The sequence below is a fragment of the Equus quagga genome, chromosome 4 (assembly GCF_021613505.1).
Source record: "Equus quagga isolate Etosha38 chromosome 4, UCLA_HA_Equagga_1.0, whole genome shotgun sequence".
In the NCBI taxonomy this organism is placed as follows: domain Eukaryota; kingdom Metazoa; phylum Chordata; class Mammalia; order Perissodactyla; family Equidae; genus Equus; species Equus quagga.
Genome location: NC_060270.1, coordinates 79,004,500 through 79,028,355, shown reverse-complemented (window position 1 = coordinate 79,028,355; position 23,856 = coordinate 79,004,500). Strand labels below are relative to the sequence as shown.

General features: G+C 43.9%; 1 protein-coding gene across 1 annotated transcript in view; it reads left to right on the top strand.

The window, feature by feature from the left end:
• TMEM163 (transmembrane protein 163) overlaps positions 1 to 23,856 on the top strand; it is a 220,787-nt gene that overhangs the window by 126,003 nt on the left and 70,928 nt on the right. The window contains exons 3-4 of the mRNA XM_046659366.1: positions 8,307 to 8,350; positions 9,763 to 9,854. Coding sequence (XP_046515322.1) covers positions 8,307 to 8,350; positions 9,763 to 9,854 — 136 coding nt within the window. The remainder of the gene's footprint in view (positions 1 to 8,306; positions 8,351 to 9,762; positions 9,855 to 23,856) is intronic.

Genomic DNA, 23,856 nt, shown 5'->3' with positions numbered 1-23,856 from the left:
TAGATGCTCCAAGTTCTCCTTAAAAGAACGGTCCTTGTAGAGGCTGGTTTCTCTGTTATGCCCCACAGAGTGCTGGCTGCCATTCCATTTGCTCGGAGAATGGCTGTCTGCTAACACGGCTGGGCCTCTCGGTATGTTGAACCCTTCGTTCTGTCTGCTTTCTCCCTGAAGACTTCTGTTCACTGCAAGTTGGAGCTAAGGGAAAGGTGTTATTTCAGTTAGTCAGTCAATCTGAATGCTTTCATGTGTTCAGGCACTGATCTAGGCACTTGGGAGACATCAGGGAACAAAGCAGAGAAGCCTACTGCCTTCATAGTGTTTGTCTTCTAATGGGTGAGGGGGCAGACGGTACACAGTGCTCATAGAGAGATAAATAGGATGTTATGGTAGGAAATGAAATGTGCTATGAAAAATAAATGTAGAGCAAGGTAAGGGGGAGCTAAGATGTGGGCTGGGCCAGGTTTCAATATTAAATAGTGTGGCCCAGACAGGCCTGTGAGGTGAGCTTTGACCAGAGACCTGAAGGAGATGAGAGAGTGGGCTGGTTGGATCCTGGGGTGAGAATGCTGCAGGCAGAGGAATGAGCTAGAGCCCAGGCCTGGCAGGACCATGCCCCGCTGTGGAGGGGTCCGTGAGGAGGCTTGTAGGGCAGGAGTGGAGTGGGCAGGTGCAGCTGGTTAGGGGAGGAGGTCGGCACAGGGGGCCTCAGTGTTGTAAGGACTTCAGCCTTCACAGGGAGTGTGACAGGGAGAACCATTCTGGCTGCATGTCAAGGATGCTGGGGCCAAGGTACAGCAGGGGGGATGGTTAGGAGGGAGTCCAGGCAAGACATTTTCCCATAACAGGTTGTTCCCTGTTATGAATCTGAATGCAAATACAACTTTCATTGCAAACACTCCTTGCCCCCGTAGCCATAGCTCAAGGGCAATATTTTCCAATCTCTATAAGCCCACTCTTGCTGTGGTTACACTGGTTATTGTGGGTGTGGGATCCAGGGAAGGACTGTATGGCCACTTTTGGTACATAACCACCTACCTCTTGGTCATGTGAAAATGAGAAAGAGACTCGTGATCATCCCTGAGGTCTTGGCAAGGGTTTGCCTGTCTGCAGACTGGCAGAGCCCTGGAAGGTGGGCGGGCAGCGTCCATAGCCTGCCTGGGGCTCACTAATGGTTCTTAGGTTCTATGGAAGACAAAGAGCTCTCAAAGAATGATGTAGGCTTTGAGAACCTGGCCCATCGTACGGCTTTTTGTAATTTGCTGCCAGCCAGACCTTACAGTAGGAAACATTGGAGGCCCCTTTTGATGCAGCACAATGCGCATTTAGCAGGCATTTTGCTTGGAACTGTGGATATGGAGATGAAACTACCATCTTTTCTCTTAAGCTGCACATGGGCTACACCTGAAGTCCCATACTCAAGCCTACAGGGTCAGCTAGATACCCAGAGGGGCCAGGCAGGGGGGCGAGGCCAGCTGGGTCTAATGCTGCAGGAGAGGCAGGTGCCCAAGAGTATGTGCCCCATCCAAACACAGCACTGGCACAGCTGGGAGAAAGGGCCAGCCCAGGGCCAGCAGATCTCAGTTTTTTGAGAAAAGCCAAAAATCTGCATGTTCCTTTTTTTTTTTTTAATTTGTGAAGTCTCTTGATTTAAAAATATCGGTAGCCAATTCTGATATTTGAATAATACTGTGTAGGTCAAACAAAAGCTTCCAGATTTCCTTCTCAGGGAGCCCGTTGGCATACTCTGGTCTAGACAGATAAACCACAGTTACGTCGCTGTGCTGCAGCTGAGGATGAGTCGTTTAAAGGGCTAAGCAGTAGTTTTGTTGATCTGTTTTTCAAACTGCTTCTCTCTTTTCTTTCAGTGATGACTGAATTCAACATCCTATCACAAATTTTTGCAGTACGTTATAATCTCGTTTGAGTGGGAGAGATTCTGGAAGCTATTGGAGGTTCTGATGAAGTGAGTTAGAACACAAGTCAGTTCGTTTTGACCCCTCTCAGCTCCACGTCTTCTGCTGCCTAGGTTGCAGCAAGCATGATGAAGGTGGACGATGGCAAGATGGGTTCTCAGGTTGGGGTAGTTACGTGGCTGTGGGTGAGGTTGTTGCCAGGCGTCTGAGTGACAGAGATGGTATAATTAAAGTGGGATTGATTTATTAAGAGAGCTTTACTGGTCACATAATTTAGCATCCAGGAGGTGTTATGGGGCCTAGGGTATCGCTGAAGAGTGCTAAGGCTCAAGATCATTATTGCCTGACTTTGGAGAGAATGACAGATGTGTCTGCACTGTTGCTGTAAAGCTGGCCTGCAGTTGAAATGGCATTGTTTGTTTAAGGTTGTTGAGGGCTCTCGGCCTTGACCCTCAGTTGCCTTGCTGGCGTTCTCACCTCTCTTTGCCTTTCCAAGGCCCTTTGTCTGAACCTCCACAGCCCTCCCTCAAAGCCTGCTGCTTATTCAGCTGCATGATTTGCATTTGGCTTTGCTCTCACAATGGATTGCCGGGGTCCGCTCCATTTTCCAGCTGTCTTTCTGTTTGAATTTGAGTTTCCAGCTGACATGCTTTCTGGCCTGAGTGTGACTTAGTTAAAGAAGGTCTGGTCTTTAACCAGACATGTACAAATATTTATTTAAGACTTCTGTTGTATGCGTGCTTCTGGGAGTTTAGCTGTTATTACGCCCTTGACACGTAAATGACAGTAGAGTGTAGGACAAGCAAAAACCTGAGAGGCAGGAGGTCCCTTACCCAGGGAGTGACATTCTGCTTATGTTTCATACCCTGGCTCACCTGGCCTCTGCTGTGCTCCTGTGAACTCCTTGGGGCGTTAGCAACCTGCTCGTGTGGGTAATCTGGCCTAGGGAGATGGATTGCAGACACTCAGATGTAATAACGACGCACGTGGTAGGTTACTTTCCTGTTAGCCAGCAGCGTTCATGAGCTCACGGTGCAGCCTCCTCCCAGGTGTGCGTCATACATCTGCTTTCTGCTGTTCTGTTTTAGATCTTTGACCATATTATTATGAGTGGGGTAATTCTTTTCTTCAAATAAAATAGATTTCTTTTTCTGATTTGAATGGTCATATGTGATGGTTGTAGAAAATGTGGAAAATACAAAAATGTAGAAAGGAAAGAAATCCACTCAAATATTCCCACCCACCAAAGATTAACCACTGTTACCGTTTGAGGGATTTTTTTTTCTAGTAGTTTTCAATGCATTTATTTATTTATTTAAATTGAAGTAACATTGGTTTATAACAGATAAATTCCAGGTGTACGTCGTTATATTTTGATTTCTGTGTAGACTATATCGTCATTGAATTTCTTTTTGCTGAGGAAGATTTACCCTGAGCTAACATCTGTGCCAGTCTTCCTCTATTTTGTTTGTGGGTCACTGCCACAGAATGCCTGCTGGCGACTACTGTAGATCTGCGTCCATGAACCCAACCTGGGCCTTCAAAGTGGAACGTGCCAAACTTAACCACTATTTCACAGGCCTGGCCGCCCCCCCTTTTTTTTTTTTGCTGAGGAAGATTTTCCCTGAGCTAACATCTATGCCAAACTTCCTCTGTTTTTTAGTGTATGGGCTGCTAGCACAGCATGGCCACTAACAGAGTGGTGTAGGTCTGTGCCCAGGAATTGAACCTGGGTCACTGAAGTGGAGTGCACTGAACTTAACCACTGGGCCAGTGGGGCTGGCCCTTCGGTGCATTTTTTAAACATAGTTGTTCTGTAAAGCTAGTTATATCACATACATCGTCCTATATCTTGCCCATTTCTACCTTATTCTTTGTTCAAATAATAAATCTATTATCTCACATAACTTTCCTCTTGTTCCCTTTTGCTTCAGACAAAATGGCCTCTCACATGCCAGGCGTTCCTCCTTAAGACCTTTGCACTAAGGTTCTTCCTCTGGGTGACTGCATGGCTTACTCCCTCTTCTCTTCTAAGGCTTTGCTCAAATGTCACCTCTTCAGTGAAGCCTCATCTGACCTCCCCACTAAGTTTGCGCCTATAGTAGCCAGAATGCCTCCTGACCCAGACCCATCCTTTCCCATGACACCCAGGACTGATGGCATGAAACATGCCACTTACGTTTATTATCAATATGATTGTTCTGACTAATATGCTAATGTAAGCATTAACCAACAGCACTCTGTAAATACTTTTAAATAGCTACATCTAGCTTGTATTTTTAATGGACCGTACTTTACTCATCATCCTACTGCTGGATATTTACATTGCATCCAGTGTGTCGTTATTATAAATGGCATAAACCTACTATGAACCTTCTGTATATAAAGTGTTTTTTCATTTTTTAGGTGTTAAAAGAGATTCTTGGTCATGGGATTGCTGGGTCAGGGTATATTGTGTTAAGACATATTGGCTGCAAGTGATACAACCTCAACTCAAACTGGCTTAAGCAAATTAAAGGAAATTATTGGCTGACATATTTGAAAAACAGAGGGGTAGCCTTCAGGTAGGGCTGATTCCAGAGGTTCCGTCTGTGTCATCAGAGGTCTGATTTATATCTTTACTCTTTAATATTGGCTTTCCTCTCTGTTGGCTTCATTCTGAGGCAACCTCTCCCCATTTAGGGCAAAATTGCTACCTGTAGCTCCTATTTTTATGCTACCAACTCTACAATCCCCTCTTGGAAGGGCGTCCCCTTCCCAATATTTTTAGCAAAAACTCGAGGCATGTTCTCATTGGCTCACGTCGAATTGTGCCATCTTTGAATCATTAACTTTGGCCACGAGACAAGGCTATACTAGAGTGGGTTTAATAATTTGATTCATCCCACTCAAACCACATAGTGTGAGGGTGGTGGTGGGGGTAAGATTCCCCAGAGGAGAATTAGGGTGCTCTTTCCCCAAATGGGGAATGGATGCTGGGTAGGCCCCAAACTTCATTTTACTTATGAACATTTTAAGGACTCTGTGTCTTAGTAAAACAAAAAAGGAAAACACAGCATAGAAAGGGAGAGGAGTCCAGATGTATCCTAAGTATGCATTTTTGGGTGTGTGAGGCCAGCCTAATCAGAGGGCAGGCTACCTCCTCTCTCACCTTGGGGAGTAAGAGATAGGAAACCAAGGCCTCAGTTCCCTGGAGAATGGGGCTCAGATGGCCTCTAATTGCATGCCTCATTGGCTTTTGGTGGCCATGGGCTCCCTGAGTGCACGTTTAAGTTATGAGCAGTGGAGACAAGTTCTAAATGTGAGGAGCAGAAACATTCTTGAAAATTTCTCTGCGGGATTCTGATAGCACAGCTATCCAGATGAATCTGGAGCCTTTTGACAGTCGGGCACTCCATTCCAGAGCAGCCGTGGTGTTTGTTAAACAGGCCCCACGCCGTGTGCTGACAGCTGAGGTGATTTCATTACCTTCAGCTCTGTGACCCCTGCCTTGACCGAGAGCAGCCTTCATAGGAGAGCTCCGCTTCCTGGCTGTCCAAGTGCCTGTCTCGGGGACCTTGCCAGTTTGCAGCATAATTGTCTGAGGTCGGAAGGGCCCTTGTCTGTTGTCCGCTGTTGAATTTGCACCTGCCTTAAAGGCACTGCTGGACTGTTGGACCTATGGTGGCTTTCAGCTACCCTCAGCCAAGTACATGTCGGGGCTCCAGGGCCACCTACCTTGTAACCTTTGCCGTGGTGGGTCATCCTGGCCCCGGCCTGCTGGTCTCCAAGTGAACCCTTTCTTCATGTGAGGGAAGTTGGAAACATCCCAGTGAAAACCCCACAGTTTGCTTTTCCCATGGGACGGTGTGCGGGGGGTGGGGGGCTGTCTAAACCCCTCTCACCCTTTCTTTTGAGTCCATTCTCAGCCCAGAATTAGGAGGTGGCACATTCAGCTCAGAAAATAAAGTTATTATTTGACTCTCTTCAGAAATCCCTAAAAGGGCTACTGACCTCTTCCATTCGAGTCTTGTGCTAATGACTATTTGCTGTTATTTCATCGTGAGAAGCAGGGAGTTGTCGCAAAGGGAAGCTGCCAGAGCCAAGGCCATGTGGAGGGCCCTTCAGTGTAGCTAGATTCCCCACGCAATTTTTGGTATTTTCTCCCTTTTCATCTCATCAAGGAAATTAGATGGAGCCAATTTATAAGGAAATGATTTGTGTGAATCCCTCCCTCTGTGCGGGGCTCTGGGTTAACCTGGAGCCCTCTTGCTCACCTTCTGCTTAGCGCATGGGGGACAGAACAATTTAATATTCCGCTTGTGCTCTAAGTTATTCATCCACTGGGCAGGCTTAACTCCCTCACACAAGCAGAACTTTCCAGGATAATTCTGAGAGTGTTGGAAATCACGGACATTGACTCCTGCTATTCTGTGACCATCTCCTTTGTCGGATTCCAGAATCTCTGAGACAAGATTCCTTGTGTTTCTCGGTATAATCAAGTGGGCGTCCACCTCTTTGAAATCCATAGCTCACTGTATAAACGTCTGGTATTACCAAATATCTAGATTAAAACTTTTTAAAGTAATGGGTTACTGCTTGGAAGGCGGGCGGGCTTCTGTGATGGTGATTGGAGGGCTTTTCCAGCTGTGCCCTCCGTCCCGTGGTGCCTGGGCCAGCCATGCAGGCAGAGCAGAGCAGGAGCTCCAGGCGGGCAGCTCTTTATTGGTTGTATATATTGAGCATCTGGGAAAGATGTTAGGAGTTAAAAAGGTTTCCACTGCTGATAAAGAAGTAACCCGCAAAAAGCACACCGCTGAAATAGTCTAAAAACAGGTTGTAAAGATACTCATTTCGATTTGTTTCTATGAAATGTTAAGTCTGAGTAACAGTTACTGAGCACTTACTGCAAGCCAGGCTCAGTGTCCTATAGCGACCCCTCGAGGGACCTGCTGGCTTTTTGGCACATGCCAACGTCTTCGGGAAGGCCTGGTGCCCCTTTGCACTGCTGTGTCACTCATGAAAGCTGCAGTTGGTCACTGCACACAGCTGGCTCTGTCCTTCTCCTTATGCCAGGAAGAGCAACAGCAGGGATACCTGGAGCAGCGCTGGTCAAAAACAAAGAAGGTCAGGAATTTAATGGATTGCATTTGCCTCGCACAGCCTGAGGATTGGCATGTGGCTGTCTCAGGAAGGGAGTGGAAACTTCAGGAACCAGTGTTTACCACCTGCTTGTCTCTCTGCTCCTCAGTCTTTATAGCAAGCAGTGGCCAACCCTAGCCTGACTGTTTACAAGTTTCAGTTCCAACAATATAATTGACCAACTAGAGTCCCTCTCGGTCTCAATTCCTAATTTCTAGAAAATGAAATATGCTTGATTCACGGTGGCTCAGATGACCCTCTTATGGCTAGGTGCAGGGGTACAAAGACAACATGGCTGTCCAGGGCCATTCCTGGACCTTGTGGATAGGACAGAGAGTGGGTCCCAGAGAAGGGACTTGTGTTGAGCTGAGTGGGAGTCCAAATGGATATTGACCTCCCTGCCTCACTCCACACCTCTCTTACTCATCAATGAGTGCTTGCAACATTTGTGCTTGGAACAATTGGGTGCCAAGCAAAGCAAAGCAAAGCTGACCCATTGGGTAGGTTTCATTCTTTGTTGGAGGGTGGGCTTTTGCTTGTTCCCTATGGCTTTTATGTGGAGATCTGCCTCTGTTAAGTCAAACTGAGAATAATCTTTGAAGCGGTGCATTGCTTTGGCACAGAACAGATCACAGAATTAGGCAAAAGTTCGGCTCAATTGACTTGCCTCAAAAGAGGTAGATCGATTTTTGAATATGGATCAATATTTTCATTATAATTGTTATATCTACATTTTGTAGACATCCATTGCTTAAGATCATTTGTTATTGTTTTTCTAAACAGTCTAATTGAGGTCTACGCTGGATTTTAAGCTCTGATGGGCAAGAGATTCTTTTCAACTGTGTGTTAGCGATGGCATGTGCAGGTTGATACCAGCATTAATTACCTTATTATGGGAACAGTGTGGATGGTTGCACTTTCATTATGGAAGTTTAATACAGTTTCTCTATTCCCAGTTGCTAACTTCTCAAAGTCTCGGCAGCCATTTGATTGACAACTGCTTAAGCATTTTCATTCTGAAGCTGGTCCTTTGGTGCTTCTGAACACACTGGGATGGGAAGTTGCTATAGGTGGAGTCTGCAATCTTTTCACTTCCCTCTTTATCTGTTTTGGTTCTCAGATTTTACAAGTACAGTTAATTTTTAATTTTATTCTCTTGGAACTTTCCCATTGATGTTTAAAAGGCCATATCAAGTATATTAATATACTCACAAATGAGAAAATTTCCATGAGGTCTTAAAATATTCTGAATAATATTTTCTTTCTTTTTAGCTGTCTCCGTTATGAGGTACAGCGCCTCTGCTTTTGGGTTTGCAGTAAGTAACCTGAAATGTACTTTTATGGAGTTTTGCACGTTTTTCCTGAGCCCGTGAATCTCTTCCTGGCCTCTGATTAAGAGGGTGGTTAGCAGATGAGAGCTCAGCATGACAAACAGACCTTTTATGGAAAAAGAGCTTCTATCGAAACTTACAATTTAATAAAAGTAAACTGCAACGACACTGTATAATGCTCAAGAACAGATGAGGCGACCACATTTTCCACAGATAGTTAAGAGAAGCTTTTTAGAGTTTTAGCCCTCTTTTCCCCCTCAGAGTAGTGGGTTTGAAAACGAGCACACACTGGAGTGAAGCATCTGCTGGTGCTGGCAGCGGCCTTGGGAGTGAAGGTAGGGGCTGCTGGCGCAAGGATTAGTCATTCTGTACCCGATTAGGGGTGACTGGCTTCCGAGCCTGCGTCCTGACGGGAGCTGCTGAGAGAAAATGGGTCTCAGGTGTTTTACAGACTCAGCATGTTGAAAACTTGAGTAAAGTTGCCCAACATCCCTTCAAGAGAGCGCTACTGCTTGCAATTTTCCAAATGAAAAGTGCTCTGGGGTGCAGTGACTCATGCGGAGAGCTCCTTTAAACATCCCCCCTGTGTAGCGTCAGGGTTTCCTGTACCTGAGGGTATTCGTTCCTCTTCCCAAACCCACTTCTTCCCTTTGTTGTGAGAACTTAATGTTTTGGGGACAGCAGATTCCTTTCAGAATCTTCTGAAAGGTGTGGACTGTCTCTCCAGAAAAATAGACACACACATACACACTCACTCTCACTCACTCCTCTTTCCTCTCCTCCCCTCCTTCTTTCTCTCTCTCTTTTTTGTCGCCCTCACACATTCACTCATTATTTAAACAAAAGCATTGAATTCTGTATATAATTTCACAGTGTTGGCAGACTTCCCGGAGCCCCCAGGTGACCCCACCCTCAACCCTGGGCCCCAAGTAGAACAGTCCCATTGAGAGCCAGAAAAACAGAATCCTCACCCCAAATCTTTTCTTGGAATGTACAGGAAATTATCTTGCCTGCCATGAGGAAACCAAGTTCACGTGTGTCAGAACAGTGTAATTCCAGCCCCTGACCCCCAATATCTATACAATGCTGGGATCCAGGGGCCCCAGGAGCAGAGCCCACCATACCATGGAGTGTGGTTTCTCAGGCTGTGGGAGCAGAGTGAAGTACGAGGAGGGGCCGTGGCACCGCCACCAGGCTGGGACGTTGGGTGCCCCAGGCTCCAGATTCCCAGGTTCCACTGTGAGGATGATGAATGATCTGCATCGTAGTGACGTGAAGCCTCCTTGCTCTGAGGTCCCTCCTCAGATGTTCCGAGTCACAGAACAGTTGCCTTGTGTCTTCACAGTCGTGCCCTGTTAATTCTGGAAAGCCACTAATGTCCTGTCTCCTTCTCCTAGTTTGATGCCATCCTCGACGTCCTGTCATCGGCGATTGTCCTGTGGCGTTACAGCAACGCGGCCGCTGTACACTCTGCCCATAGGGAATACATGTAAGTGGATCTTTATCTTCCTCCAGACTGCAGAACCCTTGCAAATGAAGGCCACATGATTAGGCTGTCAGCACAGCTCACCCTGCAGCTTTGGTCTCAGTGAGGAGAATAAGGTCACCAAATTGTAATTCTCCTTGTTCTCTTGAGTCTAGAGTGAATGCTCATACAAGTGAGCTCACTTGTCTCTCTATCCATCTGTCCATCTAGCCATCAATCCATCCATCCTTCCATCCTCTTTCTCTTTGTGTTATTGAAATCTTTATTCCCTTGAATTTTCATGTTTGTTTCTTTCTTTCTGACAAGGATGAGTTTTCCACTGTAATTTACAGAAGACATCTGGAGGGCATTCTAAATTATTCCGCTTGTCTTCGATCCCTCTCTGTAGTAGAGGATATTGCTTGCCCCAGTCTCCACATCATATGGGTGATAATTTTGTCTTTGAGGGATTTGTGTTTGTGACCATAAATCATGTGTCTTTTCCAACTTCTATCTCTTTATTCCATTTGTAATCCTCTGGGTGATAACAGCACAGGTTTCAGAGGTCAGATTTCTTGGCTTTGAATCTCAACTATAGCACTTGTTAGCTCTGTGACCATGGAAGCTACTAACCGTTCTATGTTTTGTTTTCTTATCTGGAAAAGCAGGAAAACAATATTACCTCCTTCATAGGAGGAGGTATATATATTATATATACACACTGTATAATGTAGTATAATATGTCATATATATTAACTTAGAACAGTGTATACATATATATGTATTAAATATATATTAATTTAGAACAGTGTTTGGCATGTAGCTCAGTAAACCTCAGCTGCCATCATTATTAGTTATTAAGGGGGCTCCCCTGGGACTGAGCCACCACTTGTCATTAGGGCAAGAGTTTTACCCCACTTCTGCAGCTTTTGGACAGTTGAATGCAAATGAGTAAATGCCCCGTTGCTGTGGTTTGTGGTGCCCAGACAGAAGGTACTCTTGATGGGGATGCTATGTCATACTCAAACATACAAATGTTGGGATACAAATATTGGGTGCCAGAGGACTCAGATAGAAATATATCCAAGATTGCATGTGCTAAATGGGAAGCTTTTGAAAGATGACACCGTTAACTGATTTACAAAAGAGAATAAATTTTAATTTAATTTGTTGTTCGCTTTAGGTAGAGCACAAAAACTTCTAAGTGTTAAATATTTATTTTAATGTGCATTGGCTCTTTTAACAAATATAATTAAAATATCAAATTTGTGATATCACAGCCTGATATTGTTTAGGATAAGGTTAATTTTTTTAAAAGTCAATTTATGGTTGAAAAAATTTAAGAAAACAATAGTAGTAAACTAATTTTGTAAAATTTCAAATGATGGCACCATAATGATCAAAGTTGAATTAACACTGGTCTAGCTGTAGGGGCAGCCTAATGCATCCACCCAAGCTGTTGCTGGCTTTTATTTGAGGAGTACAGTGAGAACAATCTAGAAAGTGCAATCTGGCAATATGCTCAGATTTCAAGAGCCAGTCCTGTCCTGTCAGAAGAACACATATTCTTTGGTTCTGTAGTTGTGCTGTCCAATATGGTGGCCGCTAGGGGCTATTTTAGCACTTCCACGTGGCTGGTGCAAACTAAGAGGTGTTGTAAGTGTGAAATACACGCTACATTCCAAAGACTTATAAGAAAAATGTAAACATTTTATTAATATTTTTAAAAATATTGATTACAGGTCAATATAAGAATATTTTGAGTATATTGGATTAAATAAACTATGAAAATTAATTTTCCTTGCTTCTGTTTACATTTTTAATGTAGCTTTTAGAAATTTACATTTGTGGCTTGGATTGTGTTTCTGTTGGGCCTCATTCTCAAGAGAAAGCTCTTCCTTCTGCCTTTTTTTATTTTAGAATTAATAATCCAGAATTTGCTTTGCATTTCCAGAAGAAATTGAGTTCAGTATTTCTCCACTTCTCTCTTCTAATTTGCTTTTTTACCTGTTTTCCTTTATGCTGAAATGAGTTTCTTATGTATTAGTCACAAGTCTACAAATTATTGTGGATTTTCTGTAGTGTTGGGATCTCTGTGAGCATTTATCAGGTGGTTTGGAGTTTTTCCAAGATTAAGATTGATGTTAGGAAATGTCTTTGGTTTCACTGTTTTTAATGATCCCAAAACAGGAACTGTTAAAAAAAAATGTGTATCTCTATTAATATACCCCAAAGGCAAAAACTCACCCAGGAGTTGCTTTGATAATTCCCAGATGATGGTTCACATGATGATGCCAATGAATTCATTTGGAGATTCTTAATCTAGGGATTAAAACGACGCTCACAATCCTCTCTATTGTTAGCTTTAGTTTAAACTTTTAATCTCTCGCTCATCCCATGTAAATTAAAAATTCATGAAATCACTGCCAGCTGAGAAACTGCGTATTAATGAGCGTGAATGAATTATGAGAGGCAGAGCTAGAAAAACCATTGGTTTTCAGTTAGTTGCTGGAGCATAATATTCAAGAGAACAGGGAAATACCCAACTGGTCCATAGTTAATTCCTTTAATTTTTCCTATGTTGACTCTAAGCTTCAGAAAGAATCTTGAGCTTGGACTTGCTAATGCCAAGAGGAGGGAAACCTTTCCCAGCTTTGCCACCCGATGACTGTGGATGCCGACTGTGGATGCGATGGGGTGCTTGATGCTCAGAAGGGAGCATGCCTTCAGCACCACCACAGAGTGGAGCCTTAATTGTTTTGTTTTTTCTTATTGTGGTAAAAAATATACAACGTTAAATTTACCATCTTAAACAATTTAAGTGAATAATTCATTAGTGTTAAATATATTCATATTGTTGTGAACAGATCTCTAGAACTTTGTCATCTTGCAAAACTGAAACTCTATACTCATTAAACCACTCGCCATCCCCCCCCCAGGGGTTTAGCAACCACTGTTCTACTTTTTTTCTATGAATTTGACTACTCTGGGTGCCTCATATAAGTGGAATCATACAGTATTTGTCCTTTTGTGACTGGCTTATTTCACGTAGCATAATGACAATGGCATGGTTAATGAATGGTCATCATTGATTAGAAGTCTTGCTTACTTAGGCTGGCAGTTGTTGGTGTGGGCACTAACCTAAGAGTGGGATGCTAAAAACCAAGATTTCACAGGGGGTTCATTTGTTGGTGTGGATTTAGGGTGGGAGTGGGTGGCCGAGGTAGGGTGAGGACAAATGGTCAGGGACATGTGTGAGGCCAGGTGTTGGCTGGATGCTCCACCTGGAGTTGAGGGAATGTTTGCAGAATTCAGGGAGGAGATGAGGGCAGTGAAGCAGGTGCTGTTGTCGTCAGTGAATGAAGGAGAGGGGCCAGGAGGTTGGAGGTAATGACAAGGAGGTGTAGTGGGTTTAGTCTGAGGGTGACTGGGCCTGTTGAGGGAGCAAGCCCAAGAACTCCTTTGGGACTCACCACGAGGAAGACAGGCTTTGAGAATGTGGATGAGGGTGAAAACCCTGCCTCCACTTCAAAGATCAGGAAGCTGGCTTCCTCAGGGAACAACCAGGAACAACCTTGTATTAGGGCAAGAGGTGAGGGGAAGAGTCAGAAAAGTGTTGGAGGACATGGAGCCTCGGGGTAGGATGAAAGTGTGAGGGAAGGGAGTCTGGCACACAGAGGGTGGGGTGCGGATGGTTGTGCTGGTGACAGTGCATTGTTATGAGGCCACTCAAAAGAATGAAGCACTATTTGTACACTTATATTGTGATCTCTAAGTTTCATTAAGTGAAGAAAGCTGGAGCCAAATAGTGTTTAGGGTCTTTTCTCATTTGTTTTAACAAAAGAGGTTTGCATCCACACACACTTGTTTAGGCATATAAAAAATCTCTGCGAGGATACAAAGGAGACTGGCAGCGGGGTCGCCTCTGGGAGGGGGACTGGGGACAGAAGAAAGAGGGAGACATTTCCTTTATATCCTTTAGACCAGAGCTATCCAATAGAACTCTCTGTGATAATGGACATGCTCTATATCTGCACTGTCCAGTGTGATAGCCATTAGCCACATGTGGCCATCGAACACTTGACTTGTGGCTATAGTGACCGGGGAACTGGATCTTTAACTTTATTTAATTTTAATTAATTTAAATGTAAATCATCACATGTGGCTAGTGGCTACCATATTGCACAATGCCTCTTTAGATAGTTTGATCATTTTTAATCTATTTTTTAATAATAGAGAAAGTTGTTAATAAATCAAAGTCCAGAAGATTTGAGAATGAGAGAAAGGTATTGAGAGAGAGGAGGAGGTGCTGGAGGTGGAGGGTGTGGGAGAAATTAGCATAGGAGGAACTTGGCAAGGCCCAATGATACCGGGAATTTCATGTCTGTCTTAGCCATTCTCAGCCCTGGGTACTATGTAAGGCCACAGGAAGTACAGGCTCCTGCTGCCCTCAGCTGTGAAGGGCCATTGGGATGCTTGCCACGGAAGGTACAGCTTGATGCTCATTGGGGGCCTCTGACATTTTGCATATGATTGCAGCACAGGTGGGGGGGCCCCATGAAGGCTCCGCAGTCCCAGCTGTCTCTTTGCGCCATCCATCAGCTCACTGAGATGGAGAGGTGAAGGCAGGCAGGAGGCTGTTCACCTGTCCAGGCTCCTAATTCTGCAACATGAGGCAAAAACACAGCCTGGGAGGTTGTTCTCTTGTTTCAAATGTACCTCCAAATGGCATTATGCTCGGCAGCATATTGGAAAGCACATTTGAGGGCTCTTGGGTGGATATTCTTAGACAGGCATCAATCCTTCATGTGTCTTCTCATGTGAAATAAATGGGGCACACTGGTTCTCACCCAGGCAGGTCCTTGCCCTGTTTTCTTTTCCAATTTGCTGAGCCAAATGCTTGGCCTAAAAACTACCGGTCGGCAGGATGGCTTGCTAATCTTTTGATTACTGGTTTCAGCAGCACCCTTGCTGCTTTTGGAAACAGTTCCAGAAACTGAAAAAGAAAAGTAACTGATTCAGTCAAGAAATGATTGATTGGTAATTTGCTTTTGGCGTCTGATCTAAGTGGACTGCAAAGGCAATGAGTCATACCAAGAACGTATTAAAATAGTACCATATCTCCCCCCTCTTCTCATGGGGCATTCGACCTGACCCATATGGGGGTTCTGGGAAAGTGAATCACATTCTCTCCACAGTTATCTAGTGCTCTTAACTTTACAAAGCTCTTGAGTGTATTTTAGCTCAAGAGCAGACCCTAACCCAGAAGAATAAATAACTTCGGAGATGCCCTCAATGACTGGTGAGAGCCACTGCAGAAGGCAGAGCCTCGATAGCAGGGCATGAACTCATCTGCCTCGGATAGGTTGGATTTAGTTTTGCCTTAAAGCAGAAGAGACTTGCCTTCCATCGTCATGAAAAGGACATATGAAACCCACCACAACACAGACATGACATTAACAGGTTGTGGTGCTGTGGGCAGGATGTATTAGAGGAAGGAGTGTAGGCTTGGCCCCTGTTATAAGTTGAATTGTGTCCCCCAGAAGATGTTGAAGTCCTAACCCCCAGTACCGCAGAATGGTACCTTATTGGGAAACAGGATCTTCGCAGATGTCACCACGTGAGATGAGGTCCTAATCCAGTATGACTGGGGTCCTTATAAGAAGAGAAGAGACACAGAGACAGAGGCGCTCGAGGAGAAAATGACCACATGACAATGGGGGCAGAGTTCAGAATGATGTATCAACAAGCCAAAGAAGGTTGGTAAAGACCAGCACCTAGGAAACACAAGGAAAGATTCTGCCCTGTAGGTTTCAGAGGCAGTGTGGGCCTGCTGACACCTTGATTTTGGACTTCTAGCCTCCAGAACTGTGAGGTAATAAACTTCTGTTGTTTCAAGCCCCCCCAGTTTGTGGCGCTTCGTTACAGCAGCCACAGGAAACTAATACTGTCCATGAGAAGAGCTCTCCGTTAGACCAGCATTCACCTGCTCTGTGACCTTAAATGATTTATTAGTCTTTTGAGACCTCAGTTTTCTCATTTGTGAAAGCAGGGAGGGCCATGATAGCTACCAAATGGCACCGTGGTGAAGATTAAATGTGATATTGAATGTAACATCAGTATATGCTAAAAAATCGTAGATCACTTATTTTCCATCCCTAGAGTTTGGATTTTTTTTTTTTTCTGAGGAAGATTGTCGCTGAGCTAACATCTGTGCCTGTCTTCCTCCACTTTATGTGGGACGCTGCTACAGCATGGCTTGACAAGTGGCACTAGATCTGTGCCTGGGATCCGAACCTCTGAACCCCGGGCCGCCGAAGTGGAGCGTGTGAACTTAACCACTATGCCACTGGGCTGGCACCTGGAAAATGTTTTTTCATTAGTCATGCTGAGATAGTTTGAAATTGTCTGCTCTGTTGTTTTATTTTGCTTTTCGAGGGTGTGGAATAAAAGAATTTTCAGAGAAAAATTTGAAAAACCAGACACACGCTTTGGCATATGTAGAAAGCTGCTTTTGATCTCGGGACATGGGGTAGTAGTGTGGTGGGGCGATAGAGGTGATTCCATGATTTCCTGATTTCATAGCCCCTCTCCCAAAAGAAAAGAAATCTGGAGCAAGACAAAGCAATACATGGTCATTGTAAAAGGTTGAGGTAATTCATGGAGGTACAGAGAATACAGTAAAACTCACCTGTTACAGAGCCTCTCACGGCTAGCATTCTGATGTGTAGTGAGCGTGTGCATGTGCGTGCACATGGGTGGTTGCACATACGTCCTTTTTTTTTTTTTCCACATCAACAGAGATGATCTATACATACCTTTTTGAAAACTGGATTTTCTCTACTTTGCACCACGTTTTGAACATCTTTCCATCTTAGGATAGAGGTATGTTATTTTTTGATTTATTTATACTGTAGTCTATGTGTGGATATTTTGTTTAAGCAATTTTCTACTGAAGACGTGGGTTATTTCCAATGTCTGGTTAGAAACAACCCAAAATAACTGTGCTTACACATTCGTATTTTCATGCTTGTCCTCTTATTTTTTTAGGATAAATTGCTAGAAGTCTGGGTCAAAGAATATGCTAACCTGTAATTTTGATGCCCACTGTTAAACTCTCCTCCAAAAAGGTCATCCTGATCTACATTCTACCGGCAGGCAGGAGGATGTGTGTTCACTCAGCTTTGCCAGCACTGAGTGTTGTAATTCTTTTTGATGTTAGCCACTTGTCCAAGTGGGAAATTGAACTCTTTATGTTAACATGCATTTCTCGAGTTACCAGTCGAGTTGAACATATTCTCCTGTGCTTTTTTGGCATTTGTATTTCTTTTGGAAAATGGGTTGCCAGAATTTCAGATGGGAAACTAATACTGTCCCTGAGAGGGACAGTATTAATAGAAGATTAATAATCTAATAAATAGAAGAAGCCTTCTATTTCCGTTTTGGGACATTTCCCAGCCTCTGGCTCCCAGGACGTAGGTGACTAAGGAAGTACAGCTTAATAATTGGCCAGGTCCTTCCTGCCTTGCCCCCACCACTCATATTCTTTTTCTGCAGTGCCATGTTTTTTTCTCTCATAGATCTAATTACCTCTATGTAGTTTGTGTATTGGTATATTTATTGTCAGCCACCCTCACAAGACTCTAAGCTCATGAGGGCAAGGGTTTTCCTTAACTGTCTTATTCTTTTTATCTCCAATTCCTAGAATAATGCCTGGCATTTAGTAGGTGCTCATTAAAGAGTTGCATGATGAACGATTGAACCATGGAACCCCTTTATCTTATGTAAAGTTTGATAGCCTTTATTAAGATGATAATAATAAGCATTTACTGGGCACCTGCTTTGTGCCAGTGCTCAGTGCCATCATGCTGGGCTGTGCGTTAGGTAGAGGTATTTTTCAACAAATGGCAGAGAAGGTAAATATTGTTCCTGAAGGCTCATGGGTAGTAATGGATACAACTGGGGTTCGAACCTAGATCTTGCTTTCCCTGAATTTTGCTTGTAACCATTGTGCCATGCTACCTCTCCAAAGGATCACTTGCATGTCTTGGTTTTACCAAATTTTTCATTCCGGCCCCCTTTCCTTCCTCCTGGAAATGCCTCTTCCTGGCACTTAGCTGCAACCCATAATTAATCGGAGGAAGACAGAAAGTGGTTGTGGATGCAGAGGGATTAAGAGCTAAAAATCATCCAACTTGAAAGGCAGCGCTGGGCTGTGGTTCGAAGTCTGCAAGGTGGGGAAATGGTTGGCAGTAGGCCAGACATGGATAAATTGCTTGGGCCACTGCAGGGCAGCCAAGGGTCAGGGGTGGCATTCCCAGGAGCTGGCATTCATGTTCCAGGTCTCTTGGCAAATGGCTGCCATGACAAGCACTGCAGCCCTCCGAAGTCTGAAAGGCCTTGCAAATGAGGATCATTTGTCTTGGCTGCATCCTGGACTTGTTCCATGCTCTTTGAAACTTTGGTTGCTGTTTTCAGGCCTAGCTGGCAGCTGGGTGGGGACCGTTCGATTCTGGGCTGCAGGCTTTGCCATCAAGGAACAGGAGCCCACCTTTGTCCACAGCTGTGGCCTGTCTTCTGGCGCCTGCTGCCAGGACAAGGCCCTCGCTGAGTGGAGAGTGTTCTGTCCCCGAGAATGCCAGGACCAAGTGCTGTGGACAGGGCCCCTGCTTCACCCTGAGGATGGCCACTTGGAAATTTGAGCCTGGGAGTCACAGTGTTTGGCATCCTCCTGTCTTTCACTCTGGGCTGCGGTAGCATCAACCACTGCCTGTGCTTTGGGGTGAATGGACTTAGTTCAGGAGCCGTCTTTGAAGTGCTGAGATTTGAGGCAGTTGAGAACGCGGTCCTTCTCTCTTTGTGACCACCTATGTCAGTGGGAGATTTTGGCAGGTTCTCTTCTCTGAGGACTCCTATTTTCAGAGGAAAACTCTGTGGGCTTGGTTTCTCCATAGTTGCCTTTGAAGTTTTTAGGGTCAGCATTTTCATGGCATATTTCTCCTCGCTTCAGTCCCCAGATCTTGTCCTGTGTGTTAGCTGTTGAACGTTTTAGATTCAATTAATTTTGCGTGGCACTTGCCGTTGATTACTGATCGACACAGAAATGTTGATGTTGGTTATAGCTAACGATGACTTTCTTCTTGATACTTTTTTTGCATTTTCTGAAAAAGATTTTACAAGGTACGTACTGTTATTTTTGTATCCTATCAAGCATACATTTTTGCCTTTTGGGGAATATAAAAAGCAAGCCAGTCTAGGAACAAAGATTCAAGCTCTCATTTCCTCTATCTTGATACTGCTTTCCTGTGATTATCCTACCAGGGGCTGTTGTACTTGCCACCAACACCACCGGGTGCTTTTACATGCGATGACTTCCCTTATGAAGGGACCCGCCACGGTGCACGTAGCCTGCCTTTGGGTGTCTATGAAATTGCATTGTTTGGAGTTCTGGTGATCTTTTTCTCCCCATCTTCCGCCTTTCTCTAAAAAGATGCACTCTTTGAGCTTTTAGCCAGCATGGGTTTTACAAGCATCTCTCTAGATTCATATCACTGAGTAGAAGGCATCTAAAGGAATACTGGAGTTTGTGGGGGTTATTTTGGGAATAGTTCCTACCTACCTCATAAAACTGTTATGAGAAACAGATGAGATAATATAGGTAAGTTGCTTATCTGACATACAGTAGGTATCCAATAAATGGGAGTTATTTTTAGCAGTAGGCTTTCTAGGCAAAATAAAGATATGTATTTTTTTTGAACAGCCTTATTAAAATATAATTCGCATAGCATATAGTTCATACATCAAAAGTATGCAAGTCAATGGCTTTTAGTACATTCTCAGAATTGTGCATCTATTACCACAATCAATTTTAGAACATTTTCATTACCACAAAAAGAAGCCTCACTCCCTTTAGCTTCCACTGCTCCAACCTCTCCCAACTCCCTTCCCCACTGCCAGCCCTAGGCAGCCACTGATGTATTGTCTGTCTCTATACTTTTGCCTATTCTGGACCTTTAGTATAAATGGAATCATACACCATGTGGTCTTTGTGGCTTAACATAATGTTTTCAACATTCCTCCACATCGTAGCACGTATCAGTATTTCGTTTTATTGCTGTGTAATATTCCATTGTGTGGCTATGCCACATTTAATTTATCCCTTCATCAGTTGTTGGACATTTGGGTCATTTTGCTTTTTGGCTATTATGAATAATTCTTCTGTGAACATTTCTGCACAAGAGTTTGTGTGGAAATATGTTTTTATTTTTCCTCAATTTATACCTAGGAGTAGAATTGCCAGGTTTTGTGGTAACTTATGTCTAACATTTCAGGAATTGTCAAACTGTTTTCCAAAATGGCTGCACCATTTTACATTCCCACCAGCAATGTATCAGTGTTCCAATTTCTCTCCTTCCTCTCCAGTGCTTGTTATATGTGCTTTTTTGGTTCTTGCCATCCTAGTGTGTGTGAGCCGCATCTCATCGTGGTTTTCATTTATACTTGACGGTTTATATGCTTTCAAAAAATCACCTTTCTCTTTCCTTGTTTGATTCTTGGTCTTGATTCCCACAGACTCTTTAGAAGTTATTTATCTCTGCTAGTGAAGTTACTAGTGTCTGGAGAAAGCTTCCTCCAAGAGACCCTACACCCCACTGACGATGTCCTCCAGGCCTCCTATGGCTCTGCAGCATCTGGCTTTGGCCTTACAGGCTGAGGCTTTGTTTTAATGGCACAAAAAGAAGGAATTCCGATTAATCAAGCTCACAGAATTGATGTGTAAAAACAGGATGCCAATTTATTAGTTAGTAGATGCAAAGTATCTCCATCATAGGCCTTGTCTGGATATCCGCATGGTTTCCTCCATTTTTCTCCCTGTAGGTGGATCCATGTAGGGATCCTGGCATTGGAACAGGCAAGGGTTAGATGAATACAATGTTTCACGGCATCAGGCTCCGAGAGCCTGATGTATCAGTCTGTAAAGCAGAGATGCTCTTCGGGTCTAAAAGCAACCACCTTTTGCCTCAGCCGGGGCACTGGCTAAGATTCTGATTCCTTCTCCTTTGGGTGATGCATTTTGGAGGGATCCACCGAATTTGCCTATATAGCCACCTTTTTTTGTGTTTCTCTAGCTGACCAGCCTCGTTTCTGTGTTATAGCTTTTTCTTTAATTATTTTTAGCATCATCTGCTAGCAATGGAGGCCTCTTATTCTTTTCTTTATTCCATATTTTCGGAGTGCCTATAGGCCCTAAACATGCGGCTGTGGATTTTATAGTCTGGCAGGGACCCATGGTCTAGGGCCAAGGCGTTTTTGTCGAGTTCCTATTCTGATTGGGTAGGTTTTGCTATAAATGTTACGTTCTTAGGGCGGCCTTAATTACTGATTTTCTTACTGTGCTTTGGGTGCTGTGCTAAGTGATTTCTATGTTTTGTCTCCTTTAATCCTCAGGACAATCCTGTGAGGTGCAGGTGTCACTATTCCAGTTTGATAGGAGAGGAAATGGAGGCTTAGAGAGTCGCGGTGACTTGCCCAGATTTGTAGAGCTGGGATTGACGCTGGTGATTTGCGCCAAGCCCTGCCAGACTCCAAAACCCGGGTGTGGCCTTCATTTTATTTCAAAGTGGGATTGTATATGCCCTGCTCACGTGGGAAGCCCGTGGGTTCATTGTGGGCTGATGACAGGTGTGGCTGTGGACTTACAGGTAAGGAGGAGCTAGAGAGAACAGCTGTGAACAGCTCCAGACCGTTGTCAGCCCCAAAGGGGTGTCTCACGGCTTCACCACGAGCCAGAAGGGGTTGGTGAATGGCGCTCCTTTCATTTTCCCTGTAGCCCAGAAAGAAGTCATTTTCCCAGTTTGAGAGGCAAACCAATTCGTATTTTAGGTCCGTTTCTACTACGTATCATGTAACTACCCTTCGCTTTCATTTCCTCATCTGTTAGGTTAAGATTAGAACTGCTGTCTTACCTCCTGGAGGGATCAGGGAAAGGGTTCAAAGAGACATGTTTTGAAAGTTGAAAAGTGTTGTGTGTGTACATATGCACACACACTAAATATATAAATAAGTAAGTATATACCATATATGTATATATATTCTTTCTAAAATTTTTAGTTTTCTTATAAGAACACTTAACACGAGACCTACCTTAACAAATGTTGAAGTGTGCAGTACGGTATTGCTACTCTAGGCACAATGTTGTACAGCAAATTTCTAGAACTTATTCATCTTGTGTAACTGAAAATTTGTGCCTGTTGGTGAACAACTTCCCATTTGCCCCTCTCCCCTTAACTTAAACTCTTAAATACTAGTCACTAGAGGGGAAAATCTGAGAGGATTTGGTATAGGTGCAGGAAAGTTCCTCCAGGATTTAAATGGCAGGAAGCACCCCGCCCCCCCCATAGCTTTCCTGGGGCGACTGTGAGAACAGGCCAAGTTGCTGTGTTTCTCTCTTTGCTGTTGTGTTTGTTGCTACAAAGGGAGCATTTAGTGTGGGTGTCAGCATCCACCAAAATTTGTTCCTTGGCGTTTTCTGCCACGAAATCTTTTGCTCTTTCTGTGCATGTTTTTAATGAGAATACCCGTGTGAAAGATACATCCCCTAAAAACAAACAGTACACTGACCTTACCTGCTTTTAAATGAAGTTCAAATTCTCATCCTCTCCCAGGGTGACTGAAGCTGAGATCATGAGAGGACCAGGTTCCCTTAGGTGCAGTTCTTCCTGAGTATGAAGGCATGTGTTGGAGTCTGAAACTGAGGACCCTTCAAAAATAGTAGTGGTATGAAGGGTCTGTTGACAAGTCCTGTCTGAGAGAACAGATGGAAGTTTGAAAAATGACATATTTAGGCCTCTGTATCTCTACCCACCTTTTACTCCTATTTTGAGCAAGCTATGTGGCTGGCTCCAGTTAAGACCAATATGGCTAAGTATCTGCTCTTCCTCTGGGTTCGTTTGGCTGTTTGGATTGACAACTCAGGAAAGATGGTCACGGAGAGATTCTTTCCTGTCTTTTCTAAGAGTAGTAAGGATTCATGGCTAAATAAATTTTGAGAGACTTTCATGAAATATCAGGGAATCTAAGCCTCATCCTTATCTTGAGTTCTCTATGTCATCTGCATTTCCAGATGGTAGATGAGGATCAAGGCATCTGGTTTCTGGTCAGATAGATGTTCTGTCAGTTCAGCATGCATTTTGTTTCATATGTGAGAAGGTAAAATTTGTTTTGGAAAATTCTGGTTTTACAGATTAGATTTCTATGAGGAGATGCATTTTCCAATATCTGACTCTGATGTGTATCCATTGATTTAACAACGAGTTATTGAATCCCCACCATGTGGTGCTTTGTGAGGCACCAGGAAGTAAGAGATAAACCATCAGCTCCTGCCTCATGAACCAAAAAAGAGATGGACGATAACATAATTGCAGAGGGAAGGGTAAGAGCTGTGAAGAAAATCAACCATAGTGATGCGACAGAGAACGTGAGAAGGGCTCCTCTGAAGTTGGGGGTCAAGGAAGGCCCCAGAACTGATACTTCAGATGGTAGGAAGGAGTCTGGAGAAGAAGCATCCTTGGACAGAGGCATTGGCACAAACAAACGCCGGAAGGTGGGAAGCAGCTTGGTGTGTTTGAGGGTCAGAAAAATAGGTTTCTGTGGCTGGACTGTTAGTGAGCGGCAAAGAGGAGCTGAAGCTGGGAGGCAGCCACAGGGCTCTGGGACCCTTGAGAGGAATTTTGATTATAAGAGCAGTGGGAAGCCCTGGGCAAGTTATTAAGCCAGGGAGTGAAGTGATCTGATTATGTAATTAACGTCGGAGAGCTCAGGTGGTTTGTCATAAGGGAATTCTGCCATTCTTGTAAATGTATGAGGCCCTATGTAGTTTCTTTAAAGATGAAAATATTTTTATTCATTTCACTGACTACAGTTGTGGTGCATATTTGTAGCACTGATACATTTAAATTAATATAAATTAAAATATAATACACACCCATATGCTTTATACACACATGACTAGGTGTAAATGAAAATA